This window comes from Orycteropus afer, unplaced genomic scaffold (genome assembly GCF_000298275.1).
Source record: "Orycteropus afer afer isolate SDZICR_OR568_19922 unplaced genomic scaffold, OryAfe1.0 scaffold00007, whole genome shotgun sequence".
Taxonomy (NCBI): domain Eukaryota; kingdom Metazoa; phylum Chordata; class Mammalia; order Tubulidentata; family Orycteropodidae; genus Orycteropus; species Orycteropus afer.
The window spans coordinates 24157065-24175538 of record NW_006921594.1 but is presented as its reverse complement, the minus strand read 5'-3'; the positions used below and the strand labels follow the sequence as shown (position 1 = coordinate 24175538).

General features: G+C 35.3%; 1 protein-coding gene across 1 annotated transcript in view; it reads left to right on the top strand.

The window, feature by feature from the left end:
• The window catches only part of HGF (hepatocyte growth factor), an 82224-nt gene extending 66996 nt beyond the window's left edge, over positions 1–15228 (top strand). Inside the window, exons 12-18 of the mRNA XM_007944871.2 lie at positions 957–995; positions 2146–2242; positions 5441–5515; positions 6315–6455; positions 7048–7154; positions 7257–7402; positions 15052–15228. Coding sequence (XP_007943062.1) covers positions 957–995; positions 2146–2242; positions 5441–5515; positions 6315–6455; positions 7048–7154; positions 7257–7402; positions 15052–15228 — 782 coding nt within the window. The remainder of the gene's footprint in view (positions 1–956; positions 996–2145; positions 2243–5440; positions 5516–6314; positions 6456–7047; positions 7155–7256; positions 7403–15051) is intronic.
• Positions 15229–18474: the final 3246 nt, after the last annotated feature.

The following is an 18474-nucleotide window of genomic DNA, read 5'->3' as shown; positions in this document are numbered from 1 at the left end:
CAATAATAATGAAACCCCCTCCCCCCAAAAAAAGAAGTATTCAACTTATGTCAGAGTTGAAGGAAGGGAATCCTGTTGTAAGTCAAAGACTATCTGTATTATATTTTATCTCAGAAAAATATGCCAAGAAATATAGTAAATTATCCAATTTTTGGATGTTTGGATATCTCTAGATTTGGTCTTTAAAAAAAAAAACCCAAACCCACTGCTGTAGAGTTGGATCTTACTCATAGCGACCCCTCCTTAGTTTTCCAAGGTGGTATCACTACAGAAGTAGATTGCCCAATCTTCCTTCCCAGGAGTGGCTGGTGGGTTTGAACCTCCAGCCTTCTGGTTAGCAGTCAAATGCCTTAGGCATTAGGGCACCAGAGGCACCAGACAGAAATATATATGAATACAGGCAGTCCCCAGATTACAAATATCTGACTTATGGACAATTGCTCTTATCTTTTAAGCAGGGTTTCAAACCTTTTGGCTCTATTATGTCCACCAAAGTGAAACAAAAACTGACTTGAATTTTAATAATTTGGGTGATTTGCAACTGAGATAGGAAAACTTACAGGAATAGAAGACTTGGAAGAAGCAAAGTGAACCCTTTCAGGAGCCTGATGCCTGAGATTGGATTACTGAAGGCACCATGGAGAGCCACACACATTCAAAGCTGGGGCATGGGGGAGTGTCAGTCGCCATCTTTGAGTGGGACTGTGCTGTTTCAGCTCAAAACCTGTTTTATGCCTATGTAAAATTTGCCCTCACAGTAACTTTCACTTGTTGCACTTGCAGCTTTTAAATTGAAGAGCATTTGAGGCTTTTCTTGCAGTAAAGTAAACCTAAGTAAGAACCAAATGCACCTGTTCCAATCAACCTAAAATTCTTGAAGACAAAGTTGGGAACAGATCTCATATATAATCCTGGGACTGCCTGTAAATTATATACGTATATATTTATTTTTACAGGTGAAGGCGATACCACACCTACAATAGTCAACTTGGACCGTAAGTAAGCTTTCAAATGACAAAGTATCTCTGAGTCTCTCTATATCAGAAATGACATTATTTTCTTCGTAGTCAACTTCCATCATAAAAAAAATAAGTTAGAACTATTTGTTTTGTTTGTTCAATTATGTTTTTTCTAGATCATAAGTTAAAAAGTTGCAAAGGCAACTGCATACTGAATATTAAAAGTCAATACTCGGAAAAATCTCCTGGATATTATACTTGACTTTGAAAGAACATTTATATTTGCTTTTAACTTGGGGCACAATGTGTATAATGGACCTTCACAAGGATGCTAAAGTCAAAAAGAATGAAATGGGAAGTGTTAAAAATTATGATATATATCTCTTCTGTTCAATCTTCAAAGTTTTTGCATGCCCTGAAGTCTACCAGACAAAAGAAGACACAATCGGAGAGGTTCAGTTAATCCTCAGTTTAAGAAGATCTGTTGAGAGCTGCTTGTTTTTCATTGTTTCATTTTCACATATTTTTGGGGCTGAAGGAAATTAATCAAGTGTTTTGATCTTAGAACCATGTGTTGTGCCCCAGGCTGAAGAAACAAATACAAATCTATTCTAGGTCATGGAAAAGAGTAGAAAGGATAAGGCAAGTAACATAGCAGAGGGTCAGGATAAGGTTTATTCCAAAGAGTTCTGTATTATATCGCTTGAAAATAATGATGTGGATATAAAAATTATGTCGTTTGAATACAATTTCAATAAATATCAGGTTGGTAACATGTTCAAAATAGCTTAATATAAGAATATTAATATATTAACATACTGTACTAATTCCGAAGTAATGACTAGAAATAGCTCCCCCTCCACTGATTTTCAGAGACATTTAGAAATAATCACTACAAATAACATTGTTTTGTTTTATCTTGATTTTGGCAGTGATTTAGAAAACACTGCTACTGTCACAGCAAGCCAGTCTGCCCTGAGTTGACCAACTATCTGTGTTACCCAGCTCTGGAGATGGAATGAGAGCATTTTTGGCCCATTTTGACATTGTGGTCATGATATTTACTCTTTCTTCAAGATATTCACTGACACAATTACAGTAGTTACATTCATCTAATTGTTATTCCACTTAAGAAAGCCAAAAGGCACTAATTATTTTTAAATGTTATGTCTGTTCCTGTTTTCAGATCCTGTAATCTCATGTGCCAAAACTAAACAATTGCGAGTTGTAAATGGGATTCCAACGCGAACAAATGTAGGATGGATGGTTAGTTTGAAACACAGGTAATTATTAATTGGCACAAATAGTATTTATCCAGATTGTTTGCAAATATTACCTTATCAGCAGTATGGCCACATGGGTCATGCAGATTGAGTACTCAGCTGAGCAGGTCCCTCAGTAGACTGGTCACATTCGACTTGCCAGCTGTGAGCCCTGAGTTTTGCAATTCGTTTTTCCAGAGGCAGTGCCTTTTTAAATATTCAGAAAGGTCCCCTCCATGTTGGCAGTGTCCTTAATTGAAAGCGACACTTTGGTTCTGATTAAGCAGACTATACAGAGGATCTTCTTACATTCTACACTGATATCACCATAGTATTTACATTAAATATTTAATGTATTTAATATTAATGTCCTAGTTGTGGTAGTTAAGGTTATGTGTCACCGTGGCTGGGCTGTAGTTGTGAGTTGCTGGCAGCTGGATGTAGTTATTCCCTGTGATGAGACTGGTAATTAACTCTATGGCGGAATCTGCAGTGAGCAGCTAAGCAACTGCCTTCGGGGTTTTGCCTACTTCCAGAAGTTTTGAGAGAGGTGTCCAGCTTTTGGCACATTGGACCGTGCGTTTGGCCCTGTCTTGGTCTGCCGTGTCGCCTGCCAGTTTTGGGATTGTGCCATTTTACCTATCGGTCTTGGGCTCGTCAGTCTGAGCAATCAGCAGCTGCGTGACTCAGAAAAAGTCTCCAGCTCCGGAAACAGGAGGCAGGAAGCCCAAGATCAAGGGGGCCTTCATCCAGCCCCTACAGCCAGCAGTCTGAATTTGGACTTCTAGCCTCCTGAACTGTAAGACAATAAATTCCTGTTTGATGAAGCCATCCCCGTGTGGTATTTCTGTTACAGCAGCAGTAGCGAACCAAGAAACCAATCTAGGATATGTTGTTGTTGTTGTTGTTGTGTGCCGTCGAGTCGGACCCGACTCATAGCGACCCCTCCTTGGATTTCTGAGGCAGTATCACTACGGAAGTAGATTGCCCAACCTTCCTTCCAAAGAGTGGCCGGTAGGTTTGAACCGCCAGCCTTCTGGTTAGCAGTCAATTGCCTTTAGGCACTATGCTACCAGAGGATATAATTACTTTATTTTCCAACATGCCTATGAATACCAGAAATTTCGTATTTTTGTTTATTTTCTGATTTTTTTCTATTTAAATTAAAGTAATTGATATTGTTTAATGAAAAATAGCAATAATTCTAAATTCTAGGGTTTTTTGATTCAGAAAAGGATTACCAAAGTATATTGATAGTTGGATATTCTTGATACCATATTGTAGATTAAAAAATTCTTAACATCTCTTCACAATGATTTTGAGAATCAATGACATATTCTATATAAAAGCGTTGTGCAAACTTTATTAAGCTCAATATATTTGCCACATAAATAGAACTCCACACTGAAAATAGGAGGTAACATAAAATTTGACTTTACATTTTCCATGTCCTATATCTATTATGTGGAAGGAAGGCTGGGCAATATACCACATGATATTCAGAATGTTAATGCACTGTCTATGACTCTCTACAAAAGAACCTTTTTATGTACAACACCCCAAAATGTATGTATATTCTAATCATTTCCCCCTGTTTTCTAGATACCCCATGTTCCCCACACCCCAAGCCTTGATACTGATATTTTCCACTGCGTTTTTTATGACTTTCTTCCTCCAAAATATATGTACGTAAATTCTTTTTCATTCCTCAAATCCCAGCTCAGATGTCTCTTCTTTGTAGAAACACCCCTGTTCCTTTACCCCTAGCCTCTAATAGTAAAGCAACAGATTATACATTTTACACCGTGAGAGTAAAGTAGAATAGAGACAACTTGAACACTGCATCCTTTGATGTCTCTACATACCAGGGCATTTGAGATTGCTATAATGTTGTGAGATGGCCTAAAGCTCTCTTTCAGTGTGTTCCTCTGGAGGAGTAATTTGTCAGATCTCATAAATATGTATGCCAGATCATTCTAGTGTAGTAGCTGTCCTAGGTGGGTAGTACTGAAATAGGATTGTGAAAGTTGCCAAAAAATTAAAGCTAATTGCACTGTATGAAGAGTTAATAGAGACTCTCAAGATTTAAAATATTTGGAGTGGTTAATATTCTTTATTTGAATTAATTAGTGACTTTTTGCTAACCTCACAAACCTGGGGTTGGCAGGAGTGGGGGTGGGGGTGGGGGTGGAGAAGAGCCATGCACTTCTGAGTTATTTTCACCAATCAGAGAATGTACAAGGGTGTTCCTTTGGTAGTCTGTATTTAAAATTCAGGAAGTAGAGGACACACTTTTTCATCAGATTAGAGTATTATAAGCTTTTAAAAAACATTTTTTTTCTTTTAAATCCAAGTTCTTAGTTAAAACAGCTGTTTAGTTATTCTTCCAAAATACATATTGAGAAAGATAGAAATTAAAACTTGATATTACACTCTTATCCTCCTGTGTGGTACAGAACATAAATAACTGTGGTTTTAGTCTGGGAATCTTCTTGTATTGCTCTCCAAAGCACTGAACATCTGTACTCTTTGGAAATGTAAATCGTGAAAAGTTGTACTTTTGTCCACGTCGCTGCCAAAAAAATAATGGATTTACAGAATTTGGATATCAGTGAATAATACATGGACTAGCATTTATTATTCTTTATAAATGTTTTACTATTTCCTAGGTGATTTGTCTTGCAAAATTGTTTTAATTTTATATTGCTGGTCTTAAACTGACCAAATTCATTGCAATCCAGTCATATCTAAGTTAACGTATCAGCATACAAGTACATACTGCTATCACTAGATGACTTTCAGAGTTTAAGTATGAATTCAAATTTATATTCTTTGTAGTTACTTAATTTTAAATAGTTTTTTTTCCATTCTAGTTGTCCTTTATTTGTAGCACGTAACTTCTTACAAAGGCAGAGCTGTACATCTATCAAAGTGTGTGTAAGGAGTAGATGTTGGCATGTAGTAACTGAGTTCTTTAAGTTAAACAAAAAAATCAATTTCATAAAAATATGATCATATTATGGGAAAAAAGAAGTGCTAAGGCTACCAACAACAGATATCTCCCTTCAGAAAAATAGAAGATCCATTTATCTGGATGAGTCACTTTCTAAAGTTTCTCCTCTAGTTGGTTTATTGTTAACAAACAGAGCCATAGGATTTGCGTTCATTGGCAGACACTCTACACAGATGTTACTTGTTTCTCTTTCCACTTTCTCACAGAAATAAACATATCTGCGGAGGATCATTGATAAAGGAGAGTTGGGTTCTTACTGCAAGACAATGTTTCCCGTCCCGGTAAAGTGTTTTTGAAACAAATATTTGTTTTGAGTATTTTAAAATATATATGTTTTTCATTTTCTTTTAAGCTTAAAAATGTGTATTCATTTTATGGAGATTTATCAGCATGGAGTGAACGAATTGTTTCATTTTTCAGATTTACCTTACAAAACTTACTTTGTCTACCTACTTATAAATAGTATTTTCATTTACCTCTTTTCACAATTAGCATAACCTGCAGGGATTTAGTCTAATTTGGAGGAAATTGTAGCTAAAATTATGCACATAACGTAGACCTGAACCTCCTATTTGTACTCTATGAATCTATTTATAAGTACTTTTGCTGAATTGTCAGTATTATTTTTTCAGTCTTCACTGATCCTTATGTAAAAATGGTCTCAATCATGCTGGGAATAATTTTTAATGAAAATTTGCTAAGGAAAAAATAGTGAGAAACCATTATTTCTTGATTCTCCTCAAGATCCCTTGATGTATAAACCTTCAACCCCCATTAACAAATCAAATATATACTAAATTTTGATAAGTAAAGCAAAATTTGTAGTAAATTATAGTTCATGTGATGTGTTTTACCTAAGAAAGTTTAGAATTTCAAAAATGTAAAAGCTCTTTCTGCTCATATTTGCTTGTAGCATTCAGAATCTCCTTTAATAAAAATATTGCTATTTATTATACTTAGAATAAAATTGTGAATTTACATTATTTTACTGCCTTTATAAGCTAAACTAACAATATATTTTAATTATATTACAAAATTTATAATCATGTTTTACATTTTTTTTTTCAAATTTAGAAACAGAGACTTGAAAGATTATGAAGCTTGGCTGGGAATCCATGATGTCCATGGTAGAGGAGATGAGAAACGCAAGCAGGTTCTCAATGTCTCCCAGCTGGTATACGGGCCTGAAGGATCAGACCTAGTATTACTGAAGCTTGCTAGGTTAGTTCCTGTAGAAGAGTTGTATTTTATCCTAGACTAGAATTGTTGAAGTATTGCCTTCAGCTCGATAGCTATTCTTCCTTCTCATCTAGATTTATTATAAAAGACCACAGAATATATGTGTAAGTTATTGTTGTTGTTGTTGTTATGTGTTGTCAAGTCAGACCCGACTCATAGCAACCCCTCCTTGGGTTTCTGAGGCAGTATCACTACAGAAGTAGATTGCCTGCCCAACCATATATATATATGAAGAGAGAGAGAGAGAAAGAAAGAGAGAGAGAGAGGCATTTTTAAGAATGAAGTTGGTCAACAGTCCTGCTTTAAACTGAAAGCTGAATGAGCTGTTATTTGATAATTTAATCTGTAAAACAGTGATGTACTTTTCTAAACATATAGCAGTGACCTTTTATTCTTAAATAACAGCAGATAAATAACTCATCTCTCTACTTCCGTTCTTAATCTATATTCTATATCGGATTCACATTTTCTTTTTTTGATATAATAAGACTATTTATTCTCTCTAAATATCATATTAAACACAAACAATACATTTTAGTGTGTAAATTGTGTGTTGGCTATTTTCTCTCCCCAGGCCTGCAGTCCTGGATGACTTTGTTAGTACAATTGACTTACCTAATTACGGATGCACGATTCCTGAAAAGACCACTTGCAGTGTTTATGGCTGGGGCTACACTGGATGTAAGTGTTTTCTAAAAAGAGAAAGGCAGTATCATGTAGTAATGTCATGTTTATTTTATATAAATATATACATATATATATATATATATATTTGCTTTCTAGTGATCAACTCCGATGGCCTATTGAGAGTAGCTCATCTCTATATTATGGGAAATGAGAAATGCAGCCAATATCATCAAGGGAAGGTAACTCTGAATGAGTCTGAAATATGTGCTGGGGCTGAAAAGATTGGATCAGGTCCATGCGAGGTAAACGGAGACTTTTTAATAAAAATATATACTATTAGTAACATAGTTGCTAATGTTTACTTTTTTTCCTTTATTTTTCTCAAATCAAATCACTGCGTACTAAATTGTTCTAGTAGAGTTGGGGAAGGTGACCTATTTAGTCCCTGCAAATTTCTTTTAACTAAACAGTAGGTCACCACAGGCTTCATTAGTAGCAAACTATGATGGGATTCTTTCTCTAAAAAAAAAGCCCCAACAAACTAATACAGGCAGAACTATAAGAGAAAGCTATTCAAATTAGAACAATCCAATATGCAGTTTGATAAAATAGCTTGCATTTTTGTAATGTTTTTCTAAATTTATCTGACCATCTCAAAATTTCCCTAAATGAACTCTATTAATTATTAACAGATATACTCCTAGCATTAAATTTTTAAATGTGCTTTTGGTTAGCCTGTTGCGTGTGTGTGTATGTGTGTGTATATTAAACAAATTTTTGTCAAAAAAAAAAAAAGAGGTCAAAGTTTTTCAGTTTAAGAGCTTTCATATTTTCATTTGTTAGGCAAGTGTTCTCTTATCTTGGAAGCTTTCCTATCCCCATTTTACATAACAACAAGCTGTTAAATTGTTACTTTAGAATTTGTAATTTGAATGGATTTCCAAGTTTTCCACTACCCACTGCCATGGAGATGATTCTGACTCATAGGGATTCTATAGGACAGATTCTATAGGAGTAACCACTCCATAGGGTTTCCAAGGCTGTAAATCTTTATGAAAGCAGACTGCCACATCTTTCTTTGGCAGAGCGGCTGGTAGGTTCCAACCACTGACTTTTGGGTTAGCAGCCTACTGTTTTATTCACTGTGCTACCAGAGTTTCTTCTCCAAATTTTAGGTTTGTAGAATCAGGAATACTATATAATAATAATAATAATGAATTCAATAGTAGTGACGTGTCCTTTAACATGGAAGGACATGTAGGAAAGTATACAGCAAAATTATTGATTGAAATGTATGTTTGAAATACATTGCTCTGAGATTTTCCTGAAAAGAAAAAAAAAAAAAAAAGTTCACGAAGTTAAAGAATTTTGAGAACTGATCCAAATGATATTGTTGAAAATAGAGTATGTGGTTACAATCGCTTTTGAATTTGGTGTCTTTCCAGTAAGCCTGTATTACTAAGAAATAAATAGCCCCCAACAAGAGATGTGACCTAGAGCTGATCTTAGGTATCATCTAGGAAGCTATGTACTTATTCCAATCTTATTGCCTGTACATTTCTAAAACTGGTCTTCAGAAATTGCCTTTCATCTGCTTTATAAACTATACATAGTTAAAGTAGTTTTCTTACTTTAATGATTTCCCCCTTATTCTGTGTTTGTTATTTCTTATCTTTACTTCAAGATTTGACTTCCCATTGATTCTGCCACCTCTCAAATATGCACTTATCCTCCAGAATGGTTTATTTTCTACACCACTGACATTTGTTGTTGTTAGGTGCCATTGAGTCAGCTCCAACTCATAGTGACTCTGTGTTCAACGGAACAAAACTCTGCCCTTCCTGCGCTATCCTCACAAGCATTGCCAGGTTTGAGCCAATGTTGCAGCCACTAGGTCAATGCATCTTTGAGGATCTTCCTGTTTCTCATGGACCCTCTGCTTTACCAAGCATGATATTCTTATTCAGGGACTGGTCCCTCCTGATAACATGTCCAAAGCATGTGAGATGAAGTCTCACCATGTTTTCTTCTAAGAGGCATTCTGGCTGTACTTCTTTAAAGGCAGATTTGTTCATTCGTGTGGCAGTTCGTGGTATCTTCAATATTCTTCACCAACACCATAATGCAAAGGCATCATCAATTCTTCTTTACTCTTCCTTATTCATTGTCAAGCTTTTGCACACATAAAAGACAGTTGAAAATACCATGGCTTGGGTCATGTCCACCTTAGTCTTCAACGTGATATCTTTGCTCTTTTAATACTGTAAAGAAGTCTTTTGCACCAGATTTGCCCAACACAATATGTCATCATTTGATTTCTTGACTGCTGCTTCCGTGAGCATTGATTGTGGATCCAAGGAAAATGAAATCCTTGACAATTTCAATCTTTGCTCCATTTACCATAATGCTGCTTATTGGTCCAGTTGTGAGGGTTTTTTTTTTTTTTTTCCTTTTTAATGTGGCAATGTAATCCATACTGAAGACGATAGTCTTTGATCTTCATCAGTAATTTCTTCAAGTCTTCTTCACTTTCAGCAAGAAAGCTTGTATTATCTTCATATTGCAGTGTGTTAATGAGTCCTCCAATCCTAATGCCACATTCTTCAGCTTCTCAGATTATTTTCTAAGTGTACAGATCAAATAAACATGGTGAAAAGATACAGCCCTCCTGCACACCTTTCCTGATTTTAAACCATGCAGTACCTCCTTGTTCTGTTTGAACTGACATTTAAAACAGTATAATTTAGCTAAACCCAAAAAACCAAACTTACTGCCATTGAGTAGGTTCTGACTCATAGCCACCCCTCCTTGGGTTTCTAAGGCAGTATCTCTATGAAGTAGATTGCCCAATCTTCCTTCCAAGGAGTGGCTGGTGGGTTTGAATCACCAGCCATCTGGTTACCAGTCAAATGCCTTAGGCACTATGCCACTAACAACAGCAACAACAAAAGTCATTGCTCTCAGGTCAGATCCGACTACTAGCGACGCCTCCTTGGGTTTCTGAGGCCAGTAGAGCTCCTATAATTTAGCTATTGAAGGAAATTTGAAAGAGGAATCCCACCACGTGTTTATATAATCATACCACAACATAATAGTAACATAACTAAATCACGATTACTGAAAATCTTCCAAAATGAACTGCTTTAATGACTTCTTAACTCATTTACATTAGTAATTACTGGTGTATTTGTTTGAATTTTTTTAACCTATATGACAACGTTCATATGAAGTTACTTAAAGTAAATTATTCTTCCTCACTATTTGAGCTTCTAGCTTTCCTCCTTTGATTTTCTACATCTTAGAATGTCTATGGTTCTTTTCTTTCTACCTAGATTACAGGACTAAATTATATCAGTGGTTTAGTATGTCTTATCACACGGCTGTTGTAAGAAAATTAAAATCGTTTCAAACTCTTTTTTCCTTACATGGAGTCAAAAACCAATCACTGTATCTGTGGGAGATTGCATGGTGAGTGCAAGTGATGCAACACACTTGTCATGATTATATATATTTGTATAACAATATATGTAACTAACTATATAACTATGTGTGAATAAACATCATGTGTGTATATGTGTGTGTGGGTGTGTGTGTATACTCCATTGCCATCAAGTTGATTCCAACTCATAGTGTCCCCCATTGGCTCTCCCAGGCTGTAAGTATTTGCAGAAGTAGATTACATCATCTTCCTCCCCTGCAGCAGCTGGTGGGTTTGAACTACCAACCTCCTGGTTAGCAGCCAAATGCTTTACCTCCTACAATATGGGTTTGAACCACCAACCTTATGGTTAGCAGCCACAGTGGGTAAGGCATTTGGCTGCTAACCAGAAGGTCGATACTTCTTCTCTGGAGGAAGATGAGGAGATCTATGTTTTGGTTATCTAGTGCCACTCTGACAAGAATACACCACAAATGGGATGGCCTGAACAAACAAGAGGTTATTGTCTTACAGTTTGGAGGCTTTAAGTTTGAGTTCAAAGTACTAGGCTCTAGGGGCTGTGTGAAAGCCACTTGACCGTGGGCTTCAGTTCTGCCTCATGTTCCCGGCCCACTGAAGCTAGAGGTATATCTTCACTCAGGCAGCTACTGGCTGCTGAGGCTAACAAGCCCAAGGTCAACAAATAAAAAGGCACAGTCCTGATGTTACCAAACCACACAGCAGGCCATTAATTCAAGTCCATTGAAAGTCCCAAGGTTGGCAGTGCATGGCAGGCTGCTGAAAAACAACATGGCTACATGCAGGGTCCAAGCATGCCATACGCTAGAGACCATTCCCCAGGGCTTCTCCTTACATACAGGAAGCAGACCACATCCCTAAGGCAGCTGCTCAGCTGCTCACAGTAGAGTCCACCACGGAGTTGATTACCAGTCTCATCATGGGGAATACTACATCTATCTGTCCAGCCACTCAACCAGACCCAGCCAAGTTGACACACAAACTTAGCTACCACAATCTACTTCGGTATATATATGTCTCTCCCATCAATATCTAACAATGCAGTAAGATTGCTACACAAGAGTTGATATAAAATCATAGGGTACTCTGTAGAACCACAACTTGTCTGTCAGTTTGTCATACTGTGGTGGCTTGCCTGTTGCTGTAAAGCAGGAAGCTATGCCACCAGTATTTTAAATACCAGCATGTTTACCCATGGTAGACAGGTTTCAAGGGAGCTTCCAGGCTAAGCCAAACTATGAAGCAGAACAGGGCCAGCAACTTCTGAAAAAAAAATTGGCCACTGAAATCCTTAAAAATAGCAATGAAACAGGGAGACAGCTCAGGGGGCAGGAGAGTATGGAGGGATGGACACTGGGAAGTGGTACCTTGGGGACGAAATTGGAGGGGAGCTGTTGCATTGTGGTAAACTGTGGTCAATGACATGAGACAAAGTATATGTGAACTGATGTATCGAGAGTGAACTTGCTCTGTAAATCTTCACCCAAATCTAAATAAAATAAAATTAAAAAAAAAAAATAGCAATGAAACATTGTTTCATATAGTGCCAGAAGATAAGCCTCTCAAGGAAAGCACTCAAAATATGACTGGAGAAGAGCTGCCTCCTTAAAGTAGAGGTGACATTAATGATGTAGGTAGAGTAAAACTTTTTAGTACCTTCATTTGCTGAAGGGGCATGACTCCAAACAGGAAAAAACAGCTGCAAATATTCATTAATAATTGGAACATGGAATATACGAAGTATAAACCTAGGAAAATTGGAAGTTGTCAAAAATGAAATGGAATGCATAAAGATTGATGCCTTGGGATTAGTAAGCTGACATGGACTGGATTGGTCTTTTTGAATCAGACAATCATATGGTCTGCTATACTGGAAATGACAAATTGAAGAGGAGTGGTGTTTTATTCATTGTCAGAAAGAACATTTCATGATCTATCCTGAAATACAGTGCGGTCAGTGATAGGATAATATCCATACGCCTACAAGGAAGACCAGTTACTACTACTATTATTCAAATTTATGCACCAACTACTAAAGGCAAAGATGAAAAATTTCTGCAGTCTGAAATTAACCAAACATGCAATCAAGATGTAGTGATAATTACTGGTGATTAGAATGTAAAAGTTGGAAACAAAGAAGAAGCATTGATCTGAAAATTATACCCTTGGTGATAGAAATGCTGCTGGAGATCACATGATAGAGAATTTTGCAAGACCAATGACTTATTCATTGCAAATACCTTTTTTTCAACAACATTAATGTGTTACTACACAAATGGACCTCTCCAGAAGGAATACACAGGATTCAAATCAACCATACCTATGGAAAGAGGTGATGGAGAAGCTTAATATCATCAGTCAAAAGAAGACCAAGTGCACAGTGTGGAACAGACCCAATTGCTCATATGCAAGTTCAAGTTGAAGCTGAAGAAAATTAATACAAGTCCATGAAAGCCTAAGTATGACCTTGATTATATCTTACCTGAATTTAGAGACCATCTGAAGAATAGATCTGATGCATTGAATACCAATGACAAAAACCAGACCAGTTGTGAGATGACATCAAGAACATCATATACATAAAGAAAACAAAAGGTCATCTATCAGACTGGAAAGGAAGAAAAGAACAAAACGGATGTCAGAAGAGACTTGGAAACTTGCTTTTGAAAGGAGAGTAGCTAAAGTGAATGGAAGAAATGCTGAAATAAAAGAGCTGAATAGAAGGATTCAAAAGGCAGCTTGAGAAGACAAAGTCAATTATCATAGTGAAATGTGCAAAGACCTGGAGTTAGAAAACCAAAGGGATGGACACTCTTGGCATTTTTCTAACTGAAACAACTGAAGAAAAAAATCAAGCCTCATATTGCTGTACTGATGCATATTCGGTGTAGAAAGCATCAAAAGGGGATGGAAGGAGTACACCGAGTCAGTGGACCAAAAACAACAGGCCGATGTTCAAAGAGTTCAGGAGATAATATATGATCAAGAACCAATAGTACTGAAGGAAGAAGTTAATGCTCTACTGAAGGAATTGGTGAAAACCAAAGTTCCAGGAACTGACAGGATATCATGGAGATGTTTCAAAAAATGGATGCAGTGCAGGAGGCACTTACTCATTCATGCCAATGAATTTGGAGGAGAGATTTCTGACTGAGTCACTGAAAGAGATTCACCTTTATGCCCATTTCAGAGAAAGGTGATCCAACACACTCATGGAAACAGCATTCAAGAAATCAGACCTTGTTTTGCACTGGCAAATCTGTTGCAAAAGATCTCTTTACAGTGTTCAGGAGCAAAGATGTTACTTTGAAGACTAAGTTGTGCCTAATTCAAGGCATGGTATGTTTAATCGCCTCATATGCATGTGAAAGCTCGACAATGAGTAAGGAAAACCAAAGAAGAGTTGAAGCCTTTGAATTTGTGATGTAGGCAAAGAATACTGAAAACGCATGGACTGCCAGAAGAACAAACATATCTGCCCTGGAAAGAGTGCAGCCTGAATGCTCTAGAAACAAGAATGGCCAGATTTTGTCTCATGTACTTTGGTCATGTTGTCAAAAAGGACCAGTCCCTAGAGAAGGATATCTTGCTCGGTAAAGTAGAGGGTCAGAGATAAAGGGGAAGACCCTCACTGAGATGGATTGACACAGGGGCTGCAACAATATTGCAAGGACTTGGTAGTACTTTGTTCTATTGTAAAGTTGCTATGAGTGGGAGCCAACTTGGTGGCACCTAACAACAGTGCTCTGTAGAAATGAAGTACCTTTCTATATTTATATTATTTCTAAGACCAACAGAAACCAAAACCCAAACTCACTGCTGTTGAGTTGGATCTGACTCATAGCAGCCTCTCCTTGGGTTTCTGAGGTGGTATCACTATGGAAATAGATTGCCTAGTCTTCTTTTATCAACTTCAAGTTTTTGTTTAACTTTTTAGATCATTCGGGGGTGGAGTTGGAAAAAAGAAAAAAAAGATCTTTCAAAATAAGATAAAACCTAATGCAGTATAATTATTAAGGTACTCAATAATATGGTTAAAAGTGGGTTTATTTCTTATTTATATTTTCTACATTTTCCAAATTTTCTGTATTGAACATATGTTGAACATGAGAAGAAAATAAAAATGAATGTAAATTTCTACCTTATTAAATAATTATCTGTCAAATATAATGGTTCTGTATATTAGCCTGCATTCGACAAAGGCAAAATACACTTTAAAATCTGAATGAATATTTTAGAAAAGATAAAGTCATTCTTAAGTGACTACTATACATAGAGAGCATTTTGGAGTTGTGCACTTATCTGTCTTATTTGACTAACTCCATAGAAGAGCAACCATTATGCACAGTCTTTATACTTCAGTGGCAGCTATTTCCTCTGTTGTTCATATATAATTGAGGTATAACCTAATAGAGGATAAATTTAATGACTTATTCTTTTTCAATTGCCAAAATAATATTTTATTGTTCTTGTTGTATCTTGTTTTCTTCCTAGGGGGATTATGGTGGCCCACTTGTTTGTGAACAACATAAAATGAGAATGGTTCTTGGGGTCATTGTTCCTGGTCGTGGATGTGCCATTCCAAACCGTCCTGGTATTTTTGTTCGAGTAGCATATTATGCAAAATGGATACACAAAATTATATTAACATATAAAGTACCACAGTCGTAGCTGAAGTGTGTCTGAAGCTTCCATCAATAGAGCTCTATTTTTACATGAAGATTTCGGAGAGTGGGGAATTAAAACATCACTTATAACAACCCTAAGAAAACTACTTGAGTGTCAAGTTTATTAAGATACTCATTAATATTTGTGGGTGTTTCTATTGTTTTGTTTGTCAGTGTTATTTTGTAAATGTTGAAGTGAATTAAGGTACATGCAAGTGTAGTAACATATCTCCTGAAGATACTTGAATGGATTACAAAATGCAAAGGTATAATTGATGGATGAGAAAAGATTTAATGGAAAAGATCTACGCTGCTTTCCATGGTTAGATTCTTAATAATGCATAAACCATAATTTAAATGTTATTTGAACCTCACCACAACCATTTATTACCTTATGCCCTTAAATTTTAGCTCTATGTTAAATTATATTCCCTCTCATACAAAATAGGTTAATTTCATCATATTTTCTCACCCCATATTCTACTATACTAGTACACAAACATACTTTTGCAAACATATATATACTTATACCCACATGCTTTGGTACACACATGCATTCGTTAGAGTTCAAATTGTGTTGTATCAAATGTAATCCCTAAACAATTTAGAAGTGTGTACCTGTAATTTTTCCTTATGAAAAAACAGAAATTTCTAAACAGCAATAGAAATTTTAAGGAAAAGTAGATGGAAGAGACTAGCTCATCCTTCATACATAACCTGCAGTTTTTCTTTCACTGATTGGCACTTAAGGTGTGGTCATAATCTACAGAGTTAAAGAATGCCTATTCTATGTGTTTACATATATTTGGTATCCTAGTTATTTTATGTCACATCTAGTTCTTCCAGGGAAGCAGTGTAATATGTATATTTGTATTATTTCTTTAAATTTAACCCAATTATTTATTCAAGATGTTTCTAGCTCTACTTTTCTAAGTCATTTCTTAAATACTTAGATAAGTGTCAAGATAAAGAAGTTTAAAAGTATTTTGGTTATAAAATATAATTCATTTAAAGACTTGATATTGTGATTGAGCTTTAGCTCACCTTCTTTATAGTTTTAAAAATTATTTAAGGAGAAAATTTCCATAAAGCTCCAAGGTTTTATAAAAGTCTCTCATTAATTCATGGATTGAAGTACATAGTGAAGAAAAAATGAATAATTTTCTCAATTTTGAAATATTTTAGCCTAATATAATAAAATTCTACTCATGTAAAAAGAAGAAAAGGAACTATCTTGACTAAAATCTGTATTCAATTATTTTATGAAAAGTAGGATTGAATTTGCTGAATGTTATATTTTATTAAGATATCCCCATTTTCCCTTATTTCATTTTACATAGATATTTCCTGATGCCATGGGAACATTTATTCAATTTTCTTTATTGAATATCATAATAGTCAAGTTATCATATTAATCTGTTTGTTTGTCACAATTGGTCAAAGATCATATATTTTTCAAGAAATAGGAAAACAAAGAATAATATTGTACACATTCTGAATTCTTACAAAATCTTCCAGTTCAAAAGATATTAAAATAACATTTTGAATCATTTGAATACTGTAATATTTTCTATGACTTGATCGCTTTTAATGGTCTCTGTTAAAGCTAGGGATCTGAGCAGTGCTCTAAAACCTTGACAGCAGACTTCAGTCTTTAATCAAATGGCTTTAACTTTATTACACAGCTTAATCCACAGAGTATCAAACTTCAGATACACCTATCCAGACAGTGCCGTATTTCTTTGAAAATGGCACGTGCTGATATCAAACGTAAGTGGAAGTGAAGAGAACTCTAAATTGTCAGTCCACACCATCTTAGCTATTGCATTTCTCCTTCTCTTATGTAACACACCATTTTGATCAAGACATATGGAAAATTTAAAGGCATATTGTTTAAATACTGAATTACTTTTTTACATAATTTGCCTCTTTTTTCTTTCTCTGACTTAGCCACATATTGTTAATTCATATATTAATGATATTTGTAAAACATTTAGACAAATATTAATGCTTTAAAAATACTCCCTTTAAAAATAATTCCTTTGTATCTTTCCCTCTAAATTTCCATATAAAGAGTGATAGAGACTACCCAGATATCAGACAAAGTTTACTCTAAGTCATTTTGAACTCAGTGTTTTCAACTTAATTAGAGGATAAAAGAGGACCAATAAATCTTGAAATGTGTATAAAGCAATTCTTCTGTCTAGGGGAGGTTTCCTTTGTGATAGAGGGAGATAAGTGGAATCGACAATGAAAGTTGAACAAGATCCATGTGACTTTACATTGGTAGGAGGGGCATAATCATTCCATTATTCTCTGGTGAAAGATGTTATTCACTGAGTATATATATTTACTTTGTCTTAACAAGTTACAAAAGATGAAAAAGCCCAATTTACCTCCAAATCCACTTCATTTAGAGTCATGGACAAAATGACCTTTAAAATGGAAAGTTTTCAATGTTATTTTTTGTTTCAGTTGCTTGAGTAATGGTTATATGATGTTGTAATTACAGACATTTTCTTATGTCTACTGGGAATAGAAATGTAAAATTAAAATATTTGTCATAATGCCTCTGCCGTGCAGAAGGGATGATAATCCTTTTGTATACTTCTTTAGTTTTATTGTAAAATATGTAATGACTTTTGCCTATTTGCTGTGGGCAGGTCCTCAGTAAATGGTTTGTTTTGAGTCAGTCTCTAGTATTAACAGGCTCTTGCTTGCTATCTAAGTGTTTCAAACTATGGGAAATGTGACACTGGAAGGCAAAAAAATAAATAACAATAATGGCATGTGATAGCAAAACTGAATTTCACTTATTCCTGTGAATATTTCTTGTTGGTACCAATGGTACTGTACAAATGAATGTTATAGCCACAGCATTTTCTTCAAAAGAACACTGTCAAGAAGTGGGAAATTGCTATCAGGCAATCAATTAAAAATGAAACACTGCTTTTGTAATATTATACATCATGAGGTAAGGAATATTTTTAGTGATTTCTCATCCTGAAAAATCTTAAATTGAGTTACAGAGCTTCAAAAAATAACTACTTTTAATCAATTATATTCTATATTTATTAACAAGTTTATACAGAAAATAAAGTAATTTGAATATGAATATACAGTGTTTGTGTAAATAAATTACTCTTCATGATAAAGTCCAAAAAGAATTTATCTTTCAAAATTCATCTGAGTTTAAAACTAAAAAGTTACTAATACAAAAGAAAACAAAAAAGCAACAATAATAACAAAT